Source organism: Narcine bancroftii, chromosome 6, assembly GCF_036971445.1.
Source record: "Narcine bancroftii isolate sNarBan1 chromosome 6, sNarBan1.hap1, whole genome shotgun sequence".
NCBI lineage: Eukaryota > Metazoa > Chordata > Chondrichthyes > Torpediniformes > Narcinidae > Narcine > Narcine bancroftii.
This window is the reverse complement of record NC_091474.1, coordinates 134,857,655-134,879,218: the sequence shown is the minus strand read 5'-3', so window position 1 is coordinate 134,879,218 and position 21,564 is coordinate 134,857,655. Positions and strand designations below refer to the sequence as shown.

General features: G+C 38.7%; 1 protein-coding gene and 1 long non-coding RNA gene across 3 annotated transcripts in view; one reads left to right on the top strand and one right to left on the bottom strand.

The window, feature by feature from the left end:
• Positions 1–15,846, top strand: part of lmbrd1 (LMBR1 domain containing 1) — a 296,648-nt gene extending 280,802 nt beyond the window's left edge. For both annotated transcript variants that reach the window (XM_069886140.1, XM_069886141.1), the window contains exons 15-16: positions 1,458–1,549; positions 14,976–15,846. In XM_069886140.1, coding sequence (XP_069742241.1) covers positions 1,458–1,549; positions 14,976–15,098 — 215 coding nt within the window. In that variant the 3' untranslated portion in view covers positions 15,099–15,846. The remainder of the gene's footprint in view (positions 1–1,457; positions 1,550–14,975) is intronic.
• LOC138736504 (uncharacterized) lies at positions 1,447–15,004 on the bottom strand. The gene is made up of 3 exons (XR_011340319.1): positions 14,931–15,004; positions 1,724–1,762; positions 1,447–1,624 (listed from the first exon to the last, which is right to left on the bottom strand). It is a non-coding gene; the product is annotated as an uncharacterized lncRNA (long non-coding RNA).
• Positions 15,847–21,564: the final 5,718 nt, after the last annotated feature.

The window sequence follows — 21,564 nt, the reverse complement described above, 5'->3', positions numbered from 1 at the left end:
AAAAAAAATATATCCATTGTCTTGCTTTTCCCTTCTTCCATTTCTCTATGTTCTTCTTCTTCTTCCTCTGGGTTGGTCATCTGTTGTTTCCTTGTTTTCTTTTACTCTCTTCTTTCTTGTTCTCGTTGTTTTCTATGTTCTCTTCCTGTTGTTGTGTTGCAGCTGTCATTCTCAGTTGTGGAGATCGACTCCTCAGCTGTTCCCCCCTCCCGTCAGTGTGTTTTTTTTTCATGCGCATTGCGCATGCACGAAGAGTCGCGCATGCGCGATTGCGCACTTTTACTTGGCTCCGTGAGCCATTTTTGTAGTCCCGAGCTCGGGACTTCAATTGACCTTAGGGAGCGGGCTTCTCTCTCTGCAGCGGGCCTCCTCGGATAGGTAAGGCCTTCACCTTCTTCCGACGTTCTTTCTTCTTCTCTTCTTCCCATTGCTTTTGACTTTTCTTTCTTTGCTGCCATTTTCTTCCCACCTTTACTTTCACTTTGTTTTAATTTTTATGTTTGTGCCTTTGTCTTTTGTGTGTTTTTTTTAAACTTTTCCAGAGAGGGCTGGAGTTCCCCGACCGGCCACTACTCCATCACGTGACTCCCCCCCTCTTTCTTATTGTTAATGTTATTTTCCTCAGTTAATATTAACATGTTCTTGTTTCAATTTTTGATTTCTTGGGATGTGGAAAACATTGTCTTTAGATCACCTCAGCAAAGTTATCAGATTAGTTGGATGACAGGAGGCTTGCCACGGAAGCTGAATATATTATTCACTTATTACATACTGCATGTTTTGCATTGCATATTATGTAATGTATTAGAAGTAATAAAGAAAATTTCAATGAGACTATATGCTATCATTATTCTGAATTTGAGGTTGATCCCAAGAAAACAAAAGTATTCAATGCAGAAATTGTATTTGTTCGGCTTGGCCTCAGTAGAACGTTATTTAATGGTTTGTTTCAAGAACAGTTGTTATCAATATGTTATAGAAAAATATGTCAGTTGGAGGCCTTTCCTTCAATCACAACTATTTTAACATGATGAAATTTAATTGATAAAATTCTCAGTACAAAATGAACAAAAATACTTCTGAAATAAAGATCGCTGAAGCCAGACTCCCCTCCTGGCTCGTATGATTTCAATGGTGAGTGGAGATTCCATAAATTTTCTGAATTAACTGACATTAGGATGTATACTTAAAGTTGGATCTTTTATTGAGGGGAATCCATTCAGATTTATCCAACATTATTGAGGAGTTGTAAGGTGAGAACACTTTGATCTTGACCATGAAACTGATACTTGGGCTTGAATGAACACAAAGTGCAAAGATACTCGACATGTATCAGCAAGCTCACGATAAGGGCAAATCATGGGGACTGAGAAGATAAGAAAAAAAATTGTTTCTGTAATCTATTTTACTGAAGAATCATCAATCTTTCTTATTTGTTTCCTTTATTTTGAATACAGATCAGTGCACAGTGACTCGGACTTATCTCTTCCTTCACAAATTCTGGTTCTTCAACGTCATTTACTACTTTGGCAACTGGGCATTTATTGCAGTAAGTGCATTATTTTTATTGCTGTTACAATTTGGCTTCTGGATCGTTCTTAGATTTAAATTGATCTTTCTGAAGCTTGCAATAAATTGAAGGACAATAGAAAATATTAGTTTGCAAGTGGAGCAATGTCAGGCTTTGTAAAACTTTAAGATATAGCTAATTTCTTTCACGTACTTGTAATTTTTCCTTTATAACCCAAGTGTGGATTTTCTTCTGTAGATATAAGGGATGGCACAGTTAACATAGTGGCTCGTGCAACACTATTAGAGCGCCAGTAACACAGGTTCAAATCTGGCACTGTCTAAGGAGATTGTACGTTCTCCCGTGGCTGCATAGGTTTTTCCCAGATGCTATGGTTTCCTCCCACCCTTCAAAAAGTACCGGGGGTGTAAGTCAATTGGGTGGCAGGGGTTCACGGGCCAAAAGGGCCTTTTATCGTCCACGCTGCTGAAGATCCAGCTGCGCTGGATGGGTCACGTCTCCAGAATGGAGGACCATCGCCTTCCCAAGATCGTGTTATATGGCGAGCTCTCCACTGGCCACCGTGACAGAGGTGCACCAAAGAAAAGGTACAATATTACAACTCCTCCTTGGTGCCTGCCACATTGACCACCGCCAGTGGGCTGATATCGCCTCAAACCGTGCATCTTGGCGCCTCACAGTTTGGCGGGCAGCAACCTCCTTTGAAGAAGACCGCAGAGCCCACCTCACTGACAAAAGGCAAAGGAGGAAAAACCCAACACCCAACCCCAACCAACCAATTTTCCCCTGCAGCCGCTGCAACCGTGTCTGCCTCTCCCGCATCGGACTTGTCAGCCACAAACGAGCCTGCAGCTGACGTGGACTTTTACCCCTCCATGAATCTTAGTCCGCGAAGCCAAGCCAAAGAAGAAAGATGCCTGCACTTAATTTAAATGCAAACTATATTCTAGGAAACCATTGTAACTTCAGAACAATGTGCTGGGAAAGTAACCAGTTGCCAAATTTCTAGCTTTCCAGTTTTGTTTTGCAAGCTTTGAGATTTCCTGTCAAAAGTGAAAAGTAGTTTAGCTATATTCACCATATTGTAGATATACATGTAAACCAAAAGGATCTAGTTTATTTGTGTCACTCCACAGAGGAACTGTGTTTTATTGATTGCTGTCCATAGCACCATAAATTATTGCTTTGGCAGTGAACCTAGAGCAGTGTTGAGATAAAGGGACTCTGAATATTGCTGAGTTTCATAACCAGGCCTTGAGCTAGATGCCGAAATGACATGTTAGTGCAGTGGTGTTACAGTGCCAGTGACCTGGGTTCAAATCTGCTGTTGTCTGGAAGGAATTTGTACGTTCTTCCCATGTCTGCTTGGGATTCCTCAAGGTTCTCAGTTTCAAAAATGTATGGTGTTTGTAGTTTAATTGGAATATTTGAGAGGTTAGTGGCTCATGAGCTGCAAGGACCTGCAACTGTGCTGAAGCGGTAAATTTAAAATATAATGTGGATAGAAAAACTAAAATATGTAAAATTTGTCATTCTAAGGGATGGCATGTGAACATTTCCCTTGTTGATTTGACCCCCTCTACCTTTATGCTCCTTTAATTTTGGTTTCCTGTGCTACTAGTGTGACAAGTCCAGAGGACCCCAAACCCCAGCAGCAATAGAAATTCACCAAGGCAAATGGCTACTTAAACAAAAGTTGCTTTCAATTATCTTTAAACATCAAAACAGGATCAAACTCTAACTTATCACTAGTAACGTAACTTAACCTAATTTAACCCCCTTCTATTTCTAAGTGCACATGTATGTAATGTGTTAATGTTCAAAAAAAGGTTTTTGATTCACAGTCCAATCTCACTTCTCACTCCAAGTTCTCACTGGTACCAAGTTCACTGGTACCAGGCAATTCTTAGACTGTGCACAGAATTGAACATTTATGAAGTTCACCAGGCTTTGGTGCTTGAAAGATAAATGGTCACCGCTCAGGAAGGTTCTTGTCAGTTTTCAGAGATTTGTTACTCGTTGGACACTCACAACTGATTCCTTTTAATCAGCCACGTCAGGGCCTTGCTGAAGAAACTTGCCCCATCAGGGTTTTCCAAATGATAACCTCTTTCTTTCAGGTCACCACAGAGTTCTTTTTTTTTCTGTTATTTTAAGTGAAACATTAGGGAGCCAGTCCTCTCCTCTTGTATGTGCTTTGACCAGGCTGAACTAAGAACTCATCTGTCTTCAAAATGGTTTTTTTCCACAAGCTTTCCAGCTTGTCCTGTTCCAGTCCCAGCTGCTGCTGAACCATAGAACTGAATTCTCTCTCTCTCTCTCACTCACTCAGAGAAAACCACATTGAACCTCTTAGAACAGCCAACTCCACTCAGACAGACTGCAGCTCCAGACCCAATCTTCTGAGTTCGTTCATCTGTTGCTTTCCAAAACAATAATCCACTATTCCATAGCATGTCCAATTAACACCTACTTGTGAAGTCTTTATAGGCATTCTTCAAAGTTTCTGCAAAGGCACTCAGAGCCTGAATTGTCTGGCTTGAGCAGAGCTCCAGCATTTTAAATGAAATCTGTTTTGAAGTGTTTGTATGTGACCTACACTAAAAAAAAACCTCCCACAATTTATCTCCTATAAAACATATCTATATACAATATAAAATATAGCATAATCTGTCACACTAGCCTGTTTGCTAACTTGCTGCTTCTTGTGAATCTCTTGAAACACCAATGTGTAATAGTCTCAGCCACTCAGTGACACACTACCTTTTGATTCTTCATACCAAACTGGACAATGTGTTCCTTCTCACAATACTTCATCTGCCATATTCTTACCCCTTCACATTGTCTACAAAAGAATGCTAACAGATTATTCATGTCCTCAGAACTTAACTTTCCCACATTTCTAATTGTATTTTCGGTAAGATGAGATGCATGATGCTTGGTTCCTTCATCTACTCATTACTAGCAGAGTATCTACCGCTGTTCCCTGGGCCAACCAGTAGTTACAGGTTGCCAATTTGAAAATGGCCCACAGTTTCTATTTTGTTTTCTGACCATTAATTAATCTGAAACAAAAATAAAATAGGCTGCTCATACTGGCTGTTTCTCCTCTGCACTCTCAGTCATGATGAAGGGTACTGGATAATGACCCTGGACAGGTGCCAGAGCTCTCAGTGGGGGAGCATTTTGGTGATTGGGATCACCACTCCCTGAGCTTTACCATAGCTGTGGACAAGTATAAAAACAGACAAAATGATAAAGTGTTTAATTGAAGTGCGGCCCAATTATGATGGTATGAGGCAGAAACTAAGGAGAGTAAATTAGGAATAGATTTTCACGGGAGAAAGTACACAAATAATGTGGTGGATGTGTAGGGACCACTTGCACTGGGTTCAGGAGAGGTTTGTCCAACTGAGACAGGGAAAAGATGATAGGAAAAGGAAACAGTGTTTGACAAAATGGGTGAGGCAGATAGATAAGAAGAAGGAAGCATAGAGTTAGGAAACAGGAAGGGGTCATGAGAATTATATGGTAGCCAAGAAGGAACTTAAGAAAGGAATTAGGAGACTCAAAGGGGCATGAGAAGCCATTGGCAAGTAGGATTAAGGAGAACTCCAAGGTTTTCTATCTGTACGTGAGGAACAGAAGGTTGACGAGAATGAAGGTGGGACTGCTTAAGAATAAAGAAGGCAACATGTGACTGGAGACGAAGGAGATTTGGGTGACCTTAAATGAATACTTTGCTTCAGTATTCACCAAAGAAAAAGACCTTGCTCAGGGTGAAGGTGGAATTGAACAGGCTTTTGTGCTGAATGCTGTTGAGATTAGGGAAGAGGAAGTGTTAGATCTTCTTAATTACATTAAGATTGATGTGGACCCAGGGCCAGACATGATATATCCCAGGTTGCTGTGAGAAGGGATGGAAGATATAGCTGGAGCATTGGCTATTATCTTTGAGTCCTCCTTGGCCACAGGAGAGATGCCAGCTATTGGATAATGGCAAATATTGTTTCCTTTTAAAAAGGGTCATAGGGAGAATCCTAGGAATTATAGACTAGTGAGTTTTATGTCAGTGGTGTGCAAACTAATGGAGAGGATTCTTAAGGATGGGATCTTTGAGCATTTTGTTAAGTAGTCTATCTCAGGGATAGCACAAGTTTTTTGAAAATGTAACAAAATAAATTGATGTAAATAGGGATGTGATCCGTATGGATTTTATTAAGGCGTTTGACAAGGTCTCCCATGAAAGAGTCATTCAGAAAGTCATGAGGCATGGGATCCATGGAATCTTTGAATTAAAAATTAAAAGCAGAGAGTAGTCGTGGACAGAAAATATTCTGTCTGGAGGTCAGTGACTAGTGGAGATATCTGTTCTGGAACTCCTGCTCTTTGTAATTTTAATAAATGACCTAGATGAAGAGGTGGAAGGATGGGTCAGTAATTAAGATGGATAAGAAGGTTGAATGAGTTGTGGATAGTGCTGAAGGTTGTCATAGATAACTAAAAGATATAAACAAGATGCAGAGTTGGGTGGAAAAGTGGCAGGAGGAAGGCTTAATGGAGACATCAGGGGTAGTTTTTTACACAGAGAGTTGCGGGTGCCTGGAATGCCTTGCTGGGGGTGGTAGTGGAGGCTGAAACATTAGGGGCATTTATGGATGAAAGAAAAATAGAGGGTCACGAGGTAGGAAGGGTTTTGTACTTTTTGGTAGGAATACATAGGTCAGCACAACATCAAGAGCCGAATGTTCTCTGTTCCAGCCTGAAACATTGATCATTCTTTTTCTCCCATTGATACTGTTGACTTGAGTTCCTACTCTGTCAGTATTGACAGATTATCCTCAAATTCTCTGTCCTCATCTTGTGCAGTAGCCCTTTGTTGAATACTTATAGAAATCCAAATATACAATGCTTTCTAGGATCTGCTCAGAAGATTCAATGATAAAAAAATATCTTTTTCATAGAACTCTGCTTAATTATATGTGTTTGCAATTACATTACTATCACAATCATAAATTTGGTCATTTTTCCAATGACAAATATTAGGCTTACTTGCCTCTAATTCCTTGTTTTCTTTCCCTCTGTCTCGAGTAATAAGGTATAATACACGCAAATATTTCTCAGGTCCAGGCGATTTGTCAGTCCTTTGTCACATTTGTTAGCTAACTGCAATTTGCTCTTATGTTAATAAATATACAAAGTTATTCTTTCTCTTTTGCTCCTTTACTTACCTATTATTTTTGATATGCTGTTAGTTTCTTTTACTTCAAAGGCAAAAACTAAATAATTGTTATCATTCAATCTATTTCCATTAATTAAACATAACATCTCAACTTTGAAAATATCAATGTTTTCCTGTCTTATTTATGGAAAGTCTTAAAACAGTGGTTATATATTTTTAAAGTTTCTCAAATTATAATTTATTCTTTTAATATTCTTTGAGTGATCTGTTATAGTTTTTAAGATTCTCTCATTTTTTTAAGGCTAACTGCCACTCCATGGAATTTTGAAAGCCAAAGTGTTGAGTTAACCAAAGATAAATAATGTTTCACATGGAGTCTTCCGTTCTTAATGAAATATATATTCATTAAAAATTATTAAATATTTCTCTAAGCAGCAGCTACTGCTTTTCTGTAATTGCATAATCTTTGTTTCAATCACCTATTATATTTCAATTCATTTTATGCCCAAAAGTATAGCTACCACAGTAAAGCCTCGAGTATCTGGAATTGAAGCACTGGAAAAAAATAAATAAATAAATAAATAGATTGAAAGTAAGAATAAAATAATAGGTATAAAATACTCATTCAAATTTGGCACGTCTCGCCGATAGTTCGCGCTATGTGACACCCACAACCAGTTTCTACCTGTGACCAACATAAGCAAACAGAGATTCCCTTCGCAGGAGATTATTTTGGACAAATTTACCCACTAACCATTACCATGCTGAAAGTAAAACAATCAGGCAGGTGAAAATGTGTGGAGGTATGCAAGAAACTAGAAAAAGGTGAAAGTCGTACAGTGCTTATGGAGGAATTTTTTAACTTTGGTTCATCTACGCCATTAAGGCCCAGGCTCAGAAAATTAATCAGTTTTATGTAAGTTTGACACCAATAAAAATATTGAACGACATCACACTTTTCACATCAGCGGATCATGAGGCTGCGGATAAATTTTAGTTTGGCATTGAAAGAGTAAGTCTCAAGCAACCGGAAAATACACTTATCCAGGATCTACCAATCCACATGCGTGCCAGATACCAGGGGTTTTACTGTATTAAGAGATTCCATGATTTTTGCAACTCCTTCTCTCACTTATTATTTTCATCTCCACTTCAGTCTGATACATCTACCTGATCATCTGAATATGGATCATTTTATCAAGGTCAATTATCCTGGAACATGCAGTTCCTAGCCTTGTTCACCCTGCATTTGTGTTTCTGTAATGGACTTTGATTCAACCTCTGATGCCACAAAATTATGTCTTGTTTGGAAGGTTTCATAAATGAAGATAATAGGCATTTAATTTTAACTTCTCTATCATGTTCCCTATTCGCTGTTGTATAATTATCCTCTTTTTACTCTTCAATTCGTGAAGCTCATTCCAAGAAAACTTTCTTTTCCTGTTGCTGGTGGTGCTATTAGCTGTATGAATCTAAACCTCTTCCTTCCATGGTGACTAAAGGGACTGCATTTGAAAATTTGTGAAGGGAAAAGGTGTGAGTTGACATTTTGGTTGGTGACTCTTTATCAGGACATTAAATGTCAACCATCTCCTTTTGTGCCCCTGCTCTTGCTCACCCCCCCGCCCCCCCCCCCCCCCCCCCCCCACCAATGTGCTAAGGTCTGCCAGGATTGTTTTTTTGTTTCTTTTCCTTCCATGTCATTCCTGGAGCCTTTGCATCAAAATATGTCCATTTGGCCTGATGGAACTTTTCATGTGGCTTACTTTTTTTTAAAATCTTTATTTATTCGTTCAAAGTAGAGATAATAAGTAACATATATAACAATAAACTAAACATGAACGATATATTTTATATATATATATATATAAAAGAAAAAAAAAAGAGAACCCCCCCCCCTGCTTTCAGCCAACTCTCCTAAGGAGAGCCATAAAGAGAGAGAAAAAAATAAAGGAAAATTAAGCATACATATTAAGATCTAATCAATATAAATCAAAATGTAAATATTCTGAATATAACAACCACTTATTAATAAAAAAGTAATAAAATATTAATAGTTATCACGTGAAACATACGTGATTTTTTCCATTATTAAACAATATTTCATCTCATTATGGCATCTATTAATATCAATCATATTTGTAAATTTCCACATACTAGCAATACATTTTTTCACTACAGATAAAGCTAAATATACAAAAGCAAGTTGAAATGTATCTAATCCCATACCTTTCAGAGGTTGCAAACTACCCAATAAAAATACTGTCGGATCTAAAGGTATTTTAATCTTATACAGGTATTCCAGAAACAATTGTACTTTCTTCCAAAAAGATTGTATATATATATACATGACCAAACCGCGTGAAAAAAAGTTCCAACAGCGTTACCACATCTAAAACACAAATCTGATTCATGAAAACCATATTTTTTTAGCTTTTCAGGTGTTAAGTATAATTGATGTAAAAAATTATAATTAATCATTGCATAACGTGCATTTTTCAGTCTAGTTACACTATCATAACAAATATCTGACCAATCATCCTCGGAAAAAATAAAACCAATTTCCACTTCCCATTTACCTTTAGATTTATCCCAACCCTTTTTATCCATACCATCCTGTAATATTTGATACATAACTGAAATATAACCCTTCTCTGGTACCTTCATAAGAAAAGTCTCAAATTTAGTCATTTCAGGTAAAATCATATCTCTACCAAACACATGCTTTACCAAAGATCGAATTTCATAATAACTAATTATTTGTCCTCTCAAATAAGCTTTCATAGAATCCCATACTACAAATTTGCTATGAACAGAATTAGAATTTTCTTTCAAAAAGAAATTAATTTGTTCTTTCAAAAAATCAATAAATTCTGTTTTTTAACATTATATTAAACCTCCAACGTTAAGCCATTTGAATTTTCTCAGAAGTTATGTATGTAAAGTATAATAAAGAATGATCCAAAATCACCCTGCTTTTATATTCCACTTGTTGTATTTTCCCCTGTAAATGTGCTGATACTAAAAAAAAAATCAATCCTTGAAAACGATTCATGTCTAGCTGAATAAAAGGAGAAATCCTTCTCTGTCGGATTAAGATGTCTCCAAATATCCACTAAATTAAAATCTTTCATCAGCGCTTGAACCTGAACTGCCATTTTAGATTTCTTAACTTTCTTCGGGAACTTATCTAATAAAGGTTCCAAAACACAATTAAAATTACCACCAACTAAAATATTCTCATTACCCTGACCCAGATATAAAAATGCATCAGAGATAAATGTTTCATCATCTTCATTTGGGGCATAAATATTAAGTAAATTCCACAATTCACTAAAAATCTTACAATTTAATTTAAGAAAATATCCTGCCTTTCCCTCCATTGATTGTAATTCAAAAGATAAATTCTTATGTATCAAAATTGCTACGCCTTTAGCCCTGGAGTTAAATGAAGAAGAATATACATGCCCTACCCAATCCCTCTTCAATTTCATACTTCACTTGACATTCAGATGTGTTTCTTGTAAAAAAGCGACATCAATTTTCATTTTCTTAATATACGCCAAAATACGTTTATGCTTAATCGGTGTGTTTAAACCTCGAACATTAAAAGTAGCAAACCTCAACTTTGACATATCTACTAATATTACTAAGAACTAATAATATCTATATATAAAAACTCAAAATAACGTAAATAGGCCCTCCAATAGGAGAAAAAGAAACCACAAATTAAAGTCTAAATAAAATAGAAATTATTTTTTTTTAAAAAAGATAAAGTAAAAAAAAACCCAAAAACAACTACCAAAAGGTAGTAATCCTTAAACCAAACTTGGGTGTGGATCACCCACCAGTGGCTGATGACTAATAGAACATAGAACAAATCTCTCCCTCCCCAGCCAAACAAAGAATAACAACAAGATATCATAATGACATAAAAATAAAGTAAGAATAAGAAAGTTCTTTTATTCATCCAAGAGATTCCAAACTCGGTGACCCCATTTCAAGAGAAGTTAGACTCTTTCCATTCCTATTTCTCCCATTTCTACCATTTCTTCCATTTCCAAAACAACCAGATTTTTCTTTAGGAGACAATGGTGGGCTACGTCTTTGTCCTCGTACATCTGGCAATTAATCAGCAAAAATCATTGCTTCACGCTCATTTTCAAAAAACCGAGATTGAAAGTCTCCACAAAACACCTTCAACACTGCCGGATAACGAAAAGTAGACTTATAGCCTTAACGCCACAAAACTTCTTTAACTGGATTAAATCGACGCCAACGCTGAATAACCTCCTGACTCAAATCGGGATAAAAAAAACTCTACTATTCTGAATCATTAATGGAGCTTGTTGTTGTCTCGCATTTTGCACTGCTAGACGAAGTATAGTTTCTCTGTCCAAATAATTCAAGCATCGAATTATCACAGGTCTCGGTGATTGATCAGGCAGAGGTCTTCTTCTTAAGGCTCTATAAGCTCTTTCCAATACCAAGCCTCCAGAGAAAAATTCTTGCCCCAATATTTGTGGGATCCATTCTGTAAAAAATCGAAGAGGATCTTGATCTTCCATACCTTCTGGCAAACCAACAATCTTCACATTGTTCCTTCTACTTTGATTCTCCAAATAATCTACTTTCCTCTCTAACTTCTTCTCACGTTCTCGCAATTCTTTAATTTTCCACCTCCATCACTTTTTCTGTATTAGAGGCCATTTGCTGTTTACATTCCAAAAAAGCAGACTGAATTTTTTTTTAATCTTCAAAAAATACTTCCAATCATGCATTAACTGTAGTGAATTCTGACCTCATACTATCTTTCATTTGAGCCAATTCTTGCAATATTGGCTGAGTAAAAGTACTTAACAGGTTAACTTGTAGTTCAGAAAGACCCAACCCTGCTTTCTTTAACGTAGTGTCAGAACCAGATAACTGCAGCTCCTGCTGCAGCTCAACAGCAGGCATTTTATCAGATTTACTGCAAGTTTGAACTCCCAGCGATGACACCCCGACTTCCTCAGTGGGTTGATGCTGATCTCCCCCCACAACTCGCTGTTGTTTCAAGAACTCACGGACAAGTTTAAGGACTTCAGGTTGGAGTACAGCCTGAGTAGTTTCAAACAATGGAGCTCCCTCTGCCAAAGTTGGCAAACTGCCAGAATCAGTATCCACTTCTTGGGAACACACACCTTCCTCCTGAGAATGAGTAATTCCAGCGATATCCTTCTCCTGGTGAGTAGTAGGCATTTTTTTTTTCAGATCCCACAGGCAATCTTTGTGACTTAGACACAGAGAAAAGCAAATCTGAAGTCATAGCAGGCTTTCTTGGCTCTAAATCTTCAACACTCCGAAAATGTAGTTTCTTCTGCACTTGAGGTTTAATCTTTTTACCATTAATAGCCATAACAGTTCCTTGATACTTTAAACTAAGTTTTTAAAAAGTTTAAACTTAAAAACAAAGAGTTAAAAGCGGGTTCTTAAAAGTCTGGCTAGAGAGGTCGAGTTTACACGTCTAGACTCTACGCCATCTTGCCATGCCCCCCTGCATGTGGCTTACTGAGGAGATTGTTGGTCATTCAATTTGCAGCTCCTCATACCACCTCAACAGAACCTGTTTCTGAATTCCACATATGTTGTGGAGCCGTAATTGTTGATCCATCCAAGTGCCCCCAAAAATTCTTAGCTTCAGATAAATATATAGGGGTATTTATGGTATGGCAGCTGGGGAAGATGCCCTGGGCTTCATTTGTGGGGGGGGGGGGAGGAGGGACGCCACTGTCCTCACCTCGGCCACGCAATATCCCAAGACCAACAATGAATCTCCAATCCCGGGATGCAGTGATGCCAGGGGCCAGGGCTCACTTGAGTGCCCCAGAGGACCACTCTGGACCAGCATCTCATCGGGCTGCTTTGGAGCCACTCTGGCACCTCAATGCAGGATCAATGGGCAAATGGTCATCTTCCCTACCCATAATCTCCCACACAGATGGAACTGCTTTGAGTTTCCCTGGCACTGGCAGAACAGTTACAACTGTGTGGGGGATTTTGGGTAAGGAAGATGGCCATTTTGCCCATTCAGCTTGGGGCCAGAGCAGCCTGATAAGATGCCAGCCCAGAGCAGCCTGGTGAGGTGCCGGAGTGGCGCTCCAACAGCACTGCACCCAAGGTCAGCACTACCATTGGGCGAACCAGACCTCAGAGGGGGCAATGGCAACCCTCTGAACAATCGCAGGTAAAATTTAATTTCACCCTGAAGTGGCAGCAACATTTATGTTTGAATCCCGCAAGGGGAGAGACTATGTGTGTTGAGAAGGGGAAAATAACACGTGCCTGACTTGCTCAATGTTTATCTTCACTGGGAGACCCCTTGTGTTATCTGTGGCCTGCAGCAGACTCTTGCAAAACAAAGGGAGAATCTGAATTTTCATTGAAGTAATCGAAGAATTGCAACAGTGAGTATTCAATCCCTTTTGTGCATGTTATGTTCCCCACTGAAGCTGGGCAGAGTTGTTCGGGATGAGAGAGGAAGTTCAGTTACAAGCTGTCCTTCTTGGCTCCGCAGTCAGGCCGGTTCAGCCTGGCCTTGGGTGCGAAGGAATGGCATTCAATCACCGTCGGTGCGACAGCATTTAACAGCAATGCATTTGCAGTTCTCCAGACAGCACGCTCCTGTGCCCATCTCTGGAGAGGCTGCACATCAATATACTGGAAATTCAACATGCTGGTTTCTTGAACAAAACAAATGAGTGTAATTGCATGCTAAGTGCAGAGGTTTTAAACAGAGGAGGTGGGGGGAGAGAGCGAGAGTGACTGATTCTCCCCATTTAAAAACCTTTTGCCCATCCCACTTCTAACCCTGTTACAATGAACTCGCTTGTGGTTTAGGGAACAGGAACTCATGACCTCTGAGAAACTGCCCAATACACACACGGCTGATTCTCAAAACTAGCCCAATTGCGCGTAAAAACTGCCCAATTGTCAGCTTTATGTGTACTTTTTTAACAGTAGGAGGCAATAAATGTGCTTGCCATAGGCATATTGTACCTAGATAAGTCACTGGACAAACAACCCAATGGAGGTCAACATTTATCCCTGACTATATTGTCCTTTCACATTGAAAATAATCTCCTTTCACTCATTGATTTGTTGCACAATGTCTTGGTTAGATTGCTCATCTTCCCTTGTTCATGAGCATCCAGTCAACAGATTACCTACTACCCTTTGGACAAGCCCATAGTTGAGGATGCATACTGGGCTGCCATATCTGCCTGACTGATTTACATTCTCGCATTCTTATATCGAGACCACCACCTAACCAGAGTACTGTGGCATCCTCTCGAAGCAAGCTACTAAAGTAACTCTTGCTTTGTAATGCCTGAAACCCAGACTCCACCTCAGCATGTTGGTCTCCCAAAAATCAGAGCTTAATGTAGAAATCCCTCAGATCACCTCACACGTCTTGCGGCTACAGCACCTTACCTGCCCAGCCATCTTTTAGTCAAGGTTTATGTTTACTTTATATCTAAACAATTAATTAGTCCATATTATAGCAACATTTTAGTATTTTGTAGACTTCAATAAAAACATTTTGTCCATTATTAAACATGAGGCAGGAAAACACTCAGTAAAGAATCCTGGCTTTAACTTCCGACTGAAACCAAATGCTGTCGATGAGAATGAAACTCTGTATCTGTTACGCAGATTTAAGCCGCACTCAGATTAGCTAAATATTAACAAGCCTCTACTGAAAAATGTCCACCCCTCTCAGATAACTGATCACAAGTGAGTACTAAATCAGTTGTTACGTGCCATGGCCATTGGCAGGCAGATAGTTGACGATTGACTGATGTCAATCATGAGATACATATACAAGTTTAAAATGTACCGGTCTATACAAAAGTAATGTAAATTCTGGAGTGAATTATTAACTAAAACATCCCAAGTATGTTCCAATTGCCCTCTTGTCCCTGATCAAGCCTGAAATTGTCTGCCCAAACCGCTCCACTTCCTCCTCATTCACTTTTTCTCTCTCTTTAATTTTCTCTCTCTCTCGCCTCCTCTCTCTTTCATCTCCTCTCTCTCCCTCTCTCCTCTTTACATTATTGTTGCTCCCATTAGGCAACTTGCAATATGTGATAATGTTGGAGGTTTATTTTACTCCATATTGTTACTGTTATTGAAAGTATGATTTGGAGAATCAAGCTAAACTGTGACGACGCTTACCTTGCCTGAGAGCTTTGCATTAATGGGACTGTTTTCTATCTGCAGGTCTTCCTAATTGGATTAATTGTCTCCTGTTGCAAAGGAAAGCGATCAGTTATTGAGGGGGAGGTGGATGATGATGATTCAGACTTCAGTGATGACGATTTTATGGAGAGACAGCACACTTAATTTGATGATGGATTACCTTCCAGTTCTCATGTGACAAAAATCTTTGTCAGTGTTTAAGCCAGTGTGGAAAATGCATTGCATTTGTTCTTCTTTTGAGTGAAAATTTTGAAGAAGGGATGTGGGTGATGTATGGAGTTTCATGAAAATTGAAACCATGCAGTGTTTAATATTAAATTTGTAACTTATGCTGACACAGCCTTTCTTAAAATCATCAGAAAGAGCTCCTTACTTTCTAAATGGGCTCAAATGAAGCAAATTAATTTAAGGTGTGTAATCTCTGGAGTTTCATCTTCTCTTACCATTAAGTTTTAGACAGAAAATATGCTCACTTTAATTTTGTGTGCAGCTTACAGAACTAAATGGTGCAATGTATACTTGGTTAACAGTTTTCATGGTGAATTTCAGTAATCAGAGACTGTCAAGTCCAATTGAAGTTTAAATAAAAAGTATCTAACACGATGTAGAAGTTAATTGTATAATAAAACTACTACTGAAATGTATGGGAGATTAATTTTCTCACTTTTTAAATTTTGTTTGCCGATGACTTCCTCCAACATGCATTGGCTATTCATCTTGTATCAGGCTGAGTTCATTGACTGCAGTGAGAATCCTCGCTGTGTGGTTTTGTGTATGGAAGTCACATTCCACTTAGGAAATGAGTCCTATCCCTGTGGCTTTTAGTCTTTTGTTCTTGCTTCTCAATTTCTTTGTATTAAAAATGCCATTAAAGCAAAGACAACAAATTGAACTATGCTCAGAAAAGACAATTTGCCTCCTTGATCTCTGCATCAACATAATTAGAATGGTTAACATAGTATCATAATGATGCCTTGTAGAAAAGTAATATGTGGAAGGAATTCTAACCTGGAACAGTCTTTGGCTGACAACACTTGTCCAGTGTAGATGTATTGAACTAGGAGGACAGCAAAAGATTGGGTTGACATTTTTGATTGAGCTGTATCGCAATAAATTTGACACATTAATGCAAGCAAAATCTGCATCTTTTGAAGTAATTTGGATGTTGTTGACATAATAAGTAATGTTTAGCTTCACTGTTGATCAAATTTTTAAAATGTGCTGTTTATAACTATCAGTGTGGTCACTGAAAATACAGTTGTCACAAGAGACTGTAGAGACTGTGATCTTAAGCAAAAGACAAATTGTTGGAGCAACTTAACAGCATTTTTGGAGGCAACAGAATTGTCCTGACGCAGGACCTCAACTAACTTTGCCTCCATAGATCATTGAACCCAGTGTTCAACAAGCAGTTTGTATTTTGTTAGAATCAGAATGGTGAGTGGCTTCCATATCTGGTCTAAAGAATGGAAGGTGTTTAATACAACAAAGATCACCAAAGCATCCAAACTGTTATAATTCAACTATGTTTTATTATAGAAATAGCCAAGGTAACTAAGAGGTATAAAGTAATTTAAGTTGACTAAACTTAGTCTTTAACACAATTTATTTGGATTGAAGGATACAATTTTGAGGGAAACATTGAATGTGCCAATGTGAAATATTCATTCATGTTTTCAGGTGCAATTTCTCCATTTTTATTTACTTATTATCCAAGATTGTCACCTTCTTGCATTTGATTCAGAGAGGAAATTTTGGGCCAGAAGATATTCATCAGGTAGCATTCTTTGAGATTGGTAGTTCTTTCCTCTTCAAGTTTTCTTGAATGGTTTGATTCTCACTTTGATCTTTTTCAAGTTCATTGTCATCTGATTGTATAATTATATACAGTCTGACAAAACAGCAAATGTCTGGAACATAGTACACACACACACACCATGCAAATTATATACAGTGCCCTTGGGACAGACATATTTTCCCTTTATTCATCCCTGAACTCCACAGTTTAAAATTTGTAATCAAACAATTTTAATGTGATTAAAGAGCACATTCCAGATTGTATTCAGGTTATTTATATACATTTTGATTTGACTATGTTAAAAATAAAGCATTTTTAAAGATAGTTCCCCATTTCAGGCAACATAACGTTTGAGATATTTGGCTTCACATATGTTTGTAATGACTCAGATATTTGGTTCATTGTGCAGACGTGAGAGAGCTTGGCTTACTTCTAAGCTTTTGATCACCTTTAGAGTCCGTAGTTGCCATTTTTCAACCTGAGGACCAGAATTATGCAAAATAAGCCATTATGAGCCTGAAAAACAAGAATAAAACAGGAAGAGACATTACCCAAATCTGAGGATGACCAAAATCAACTGTTTGGAACATCATTAAGATGAAAGAGCTTACTGGTGACTTCAGTAATTGCAAAGAGACTGCTATTCCAAGGAAGACCCCCCCCCCCCCCACTGCTGATGACATAAGAATTCTCATCAAAATGAAGGGAAAGAAATGGCCAAACGCCTCTCCGACAGATCAGAAACAATCTTCGGGAAGCAGGTGTGGATGTGTCAATGACCACTGTCCTCAGGAGACTTCATGAACAGAAATACAGAAGCTACACTGCAAGATGCAAATCACTAGTTAGCCTCAGAAACAGGATGGCCAGCTTGCAGTTTACCAAAAAGTATTTAAAAGAGCCTGCAGAGTTCTGGAAAAAGGTCTTGTGGACAGATGAGACCAAGATTAACCTGTATCAGAGTAATGGCAAGAGCAAAGTGAGGAGGTGTAAAGGAACAGCCCAAGATCCAAAGCATACCACCTTTTATGTGAAACATGGTAGTGGGGATGTTATGGCCTGGGCATGTCTGGTTGCCACAGGAACTGGAGGACTTATCTTCATTGTGATGTAACTGCTGATGGCAGAAGCAAAGTGAATTCTGAGGTTCAAGCAAATGCCTCCAAATACATTGATGGTGTTTCATCCTACAGTAAGACAATGATCGCAAGCATATTGCTAAAGCAACAAAGGAGTATTTCAAAGCCAACTACTGGGAAAAAAATTGAATTAAAAAAAAATACACAAAATTTTCAACCTCACAATATATTGAACTTATAAACAACAAACAAAAACAAAACTGTCCCTCCTACCCCTCTTCCATACTGACGAATCCACACACCATCAGAGATCACATATCTTTTAAATGTGTATAGAAAACAATTGGGGAAACCATGTTTAAATATATATAAAAGATGTAGCACCACTGACAGCAGAGCTACGGAAGAAAACGCCTGGCTCAGGTTGAGATGAACAGGGAAAAACTTTCCAGTCAACTTTTATGCCACTTACCGTCCAGCTGTCTCAAAACCGGAAGTGATATCATGATGCCTCCCGAAGCATTACTCGATACGCAGGCTTCGTGCCTGAGGTGGACTGGGTCAAGCGCCATCTTAGCATGGACCCATGGTCGGCCGCCATTATGGGGATGATTTGTGTGTGAAACTGTCCCTGGATGCTGCTATAGTTTCCCCAACCCCCAGAATCAACCCCCGGTACTTTAATGAGAGTGATCATGTTTGCATGGCCACAAACAAGCCCTTGACTATAGTTCCAGTTTGATTAAACTTGGCTGCCAGCAGGGGACTGACACAGAGCAAGAAGCAGTATGTTAGATCTGTTAAGGAGATTTGCAGCCTCATGGCATACTTCATGATGCTGTTTACAACAACTTTAAAGTAAAGAAACTTTTCCTTCATCCATGTGTTGTCTAAGAACTCACATACGAATACAAGATGAAACATGGTGTCAGAAGTGGGATGAAGGAAATTAAAAGGAAATACTTTAAAAGGAAAAACCTAAAGTCGGCAACTGATCAGTGAAGAGAAGCCAACAAAGAGAAAAATGGAAGGATTAAATCCACTAGTGAAACTTCCGTTGACAGGTGATGTGTCTGAAAATTGGAATAGCAATTTGGATTGTATTTAATGGCAATCGGAGCTGACGAGAAAAGTGATAAAGTGTCAGTTTTCTTACATGTGGTGGGTCATGAAAAGCCCTGGAGGTGTATAATAACTTCACATTTGCTGCTGAAGGAGACAAAATTGTACTGGAAAAAATAATGGAACAGTTTGAGGCATACTCTATACCTAAACGTTACGTGATGTTTGAGAGGCACAAAATTTTCACGTGTGCAGAAAGTGGAAGAAATTATTGATCAGCATGTGACTGAATTGAGAAACAGAAGCAAAACATGTGAATTTGGTGGACTGATAAAAGACAGATTTGTGTGTGGTATTCCAGATAATAGTCTAAAGGAAAGACTGCTAAGAAAGTAAAATGTAGACCTGGAAAAAGCCATAGCACTCTGTAGGGCTACAGAAACTGTAAAAGCACAGGCAAAAGAGCTGTTCAGTGAAACTAGCTGCAACGTGGATGCAATGAACAAGAACAGACATAAACCATTAAACAAGGTTCATGCAATAGCTGAAAGAGAGATAGAGGAATTCTATGTAGATGGTGTGACTGAAAACAAGAAAGAAAACAGACTGGATGTAGAGATTAAAAGTAAATGACATACATTTCAGTTAAATTGGATACTGGAGCATAAATTAAGTAATATCAGAGACTGATTTTAAGAAGATTAAACACAAACCAAAGATGTATGGTACAAAAGTGAAGGTGACAGGATATTCAGGTACCGAGATACCAGTGCAAGGAGAATGCATGGTCAAAGTGAAACACAAGGACAGAGAGCATATGCTAGCATTCATCGTGGTACTAAAGGATGTACAGACCATACTAGGTTTAACAGCCTGTGAGAAACTGAACCTGGTAAAAAGAGTCCTCATTGTGGAAAATGAGGAGAGACAGTCTGTGATGATCTCATGAGAGAGTACAATGACCTATTTCAGGGTCTAGGCATCCTTCCAGGAGAACACAGAATCAAAGTGGATAAAAGTGTGCCACTGATAATACATCCATGCAGAAAAGTTCCACTTCAAAAGCAACTAAAGGCAGAGTTGGACAGGATGGAAAGCCTGAACCTAATTCAGAAGATAGATGAGCCAATGGAGTGGGTGAGTTCACTCATTGTTGTGGACAACAATTGAAAGAATTTGCCTGGATCCAAGAGATCTAAACAGAGCAATAAAGAGAGAACACTTTAAGCTTCCAACACGAAGAAATCACATCACAGTTTGTAAATGCAAAGTTTTACAGCAACTTCGATGCATTGTCAGGATTTTGGCAGTTGAAATCGGATGAAGCAAGTTCAAGACTGTGCATATTCAATTGTCCATTTGGCAAATACATATTCTTAAGGTGACCATTCAGAATTGCCTCAGCTCTTGAAGTGTATCACAAAACTATCCATGAGGTCAATGAGCACCTGGACGGAGTTGATGCCTCAATGGATGACATCATAGTCTGGGGAACCACGAGAATGAAGAGACTAAAGAAAGTGCTGGAAGTAACAAGGAAAGCAAACCTGAAGCTGAATAGAGAGATGCCAGCTCGGGATGACATATTATTGCCATCAGACCAGATGCCAGAAAGGTGTCCGCCATTGGGAACATGCCAAGGCCTCAATGCAAAAAGGACATACAGAGGTTTAATGGAATGGTCAACTATATAGGTAAATTCATATCCAACCTCTCAGAAAAGATGGCTCCATTGATAAGACTAACAGAAAAGAACATTGAATGGGAGTGGAGTCATGACCATGAAAAGTCATGGAGAGAACTAAAGAAACTGTTCACAGAGGAAGCAGTTCTGAGATTTTACGACCCAGCGAGACCCATCAAGATATCATCAGACGCATCACATTGTGGGCTCGGTGCAGTTCTTCTGTAAAAATATGATGACTGGCAACCCATTGCTGATGCATCACGCTCAATGACAGACGCGGAGACGCAATACCCTCAAATTGAAAAGGAGTTGTTCAGCATCACATATGCCTATGAAAGATTTAATCAGTTTATGTCAGGACAAGCAATCAGTGTAGAGACTAACAATTAGCCTTTGATTTCATTGTTCCAAAAGCCATTTAGAATACAAAGAATGGTGATTAGGCTGCAATGCTATACACTGAATGTAGCGTGCACTCCAGGTAAGCTAATGTACACAGCTGACATGTTGTCTAGAACTGTTGACATGAGAGATTCAGCAAACACCAAAATGGATGAAGACGTGAAAGCCTTCGTGGACTTGATCAGAAGTGCCCTGCCCATATCAGATGCAAAGATGAAACACTGAGACAACTGAGAAAAAAAACATCTTGGATGGATGGCCCAACATGAAGCAGGACTGCTCACCTGACGTTTCAGAGTACTGGAACTGAAGGGCGAAACTATCAGAGGTTGAAGACATCATCTACAAAGGAAGAAAAATCCTTATTCCAAAGAGTCTGAGAAACAAGATGCAAAAAAGGATCCATGGAGGACATCTCGGAATTGAAAAGTGTAAGAAAAGAGCACGAGAGATGATGTACTGGCCAAGAATCAACAATGGTATAAGAAATGAAGTATCAAACTGTGCAATATGTCAGAAATATCAAGCAAGCAAACCTGCAGAACCACTAAATCCACACCCAGCACCAAACAGACCTTACCA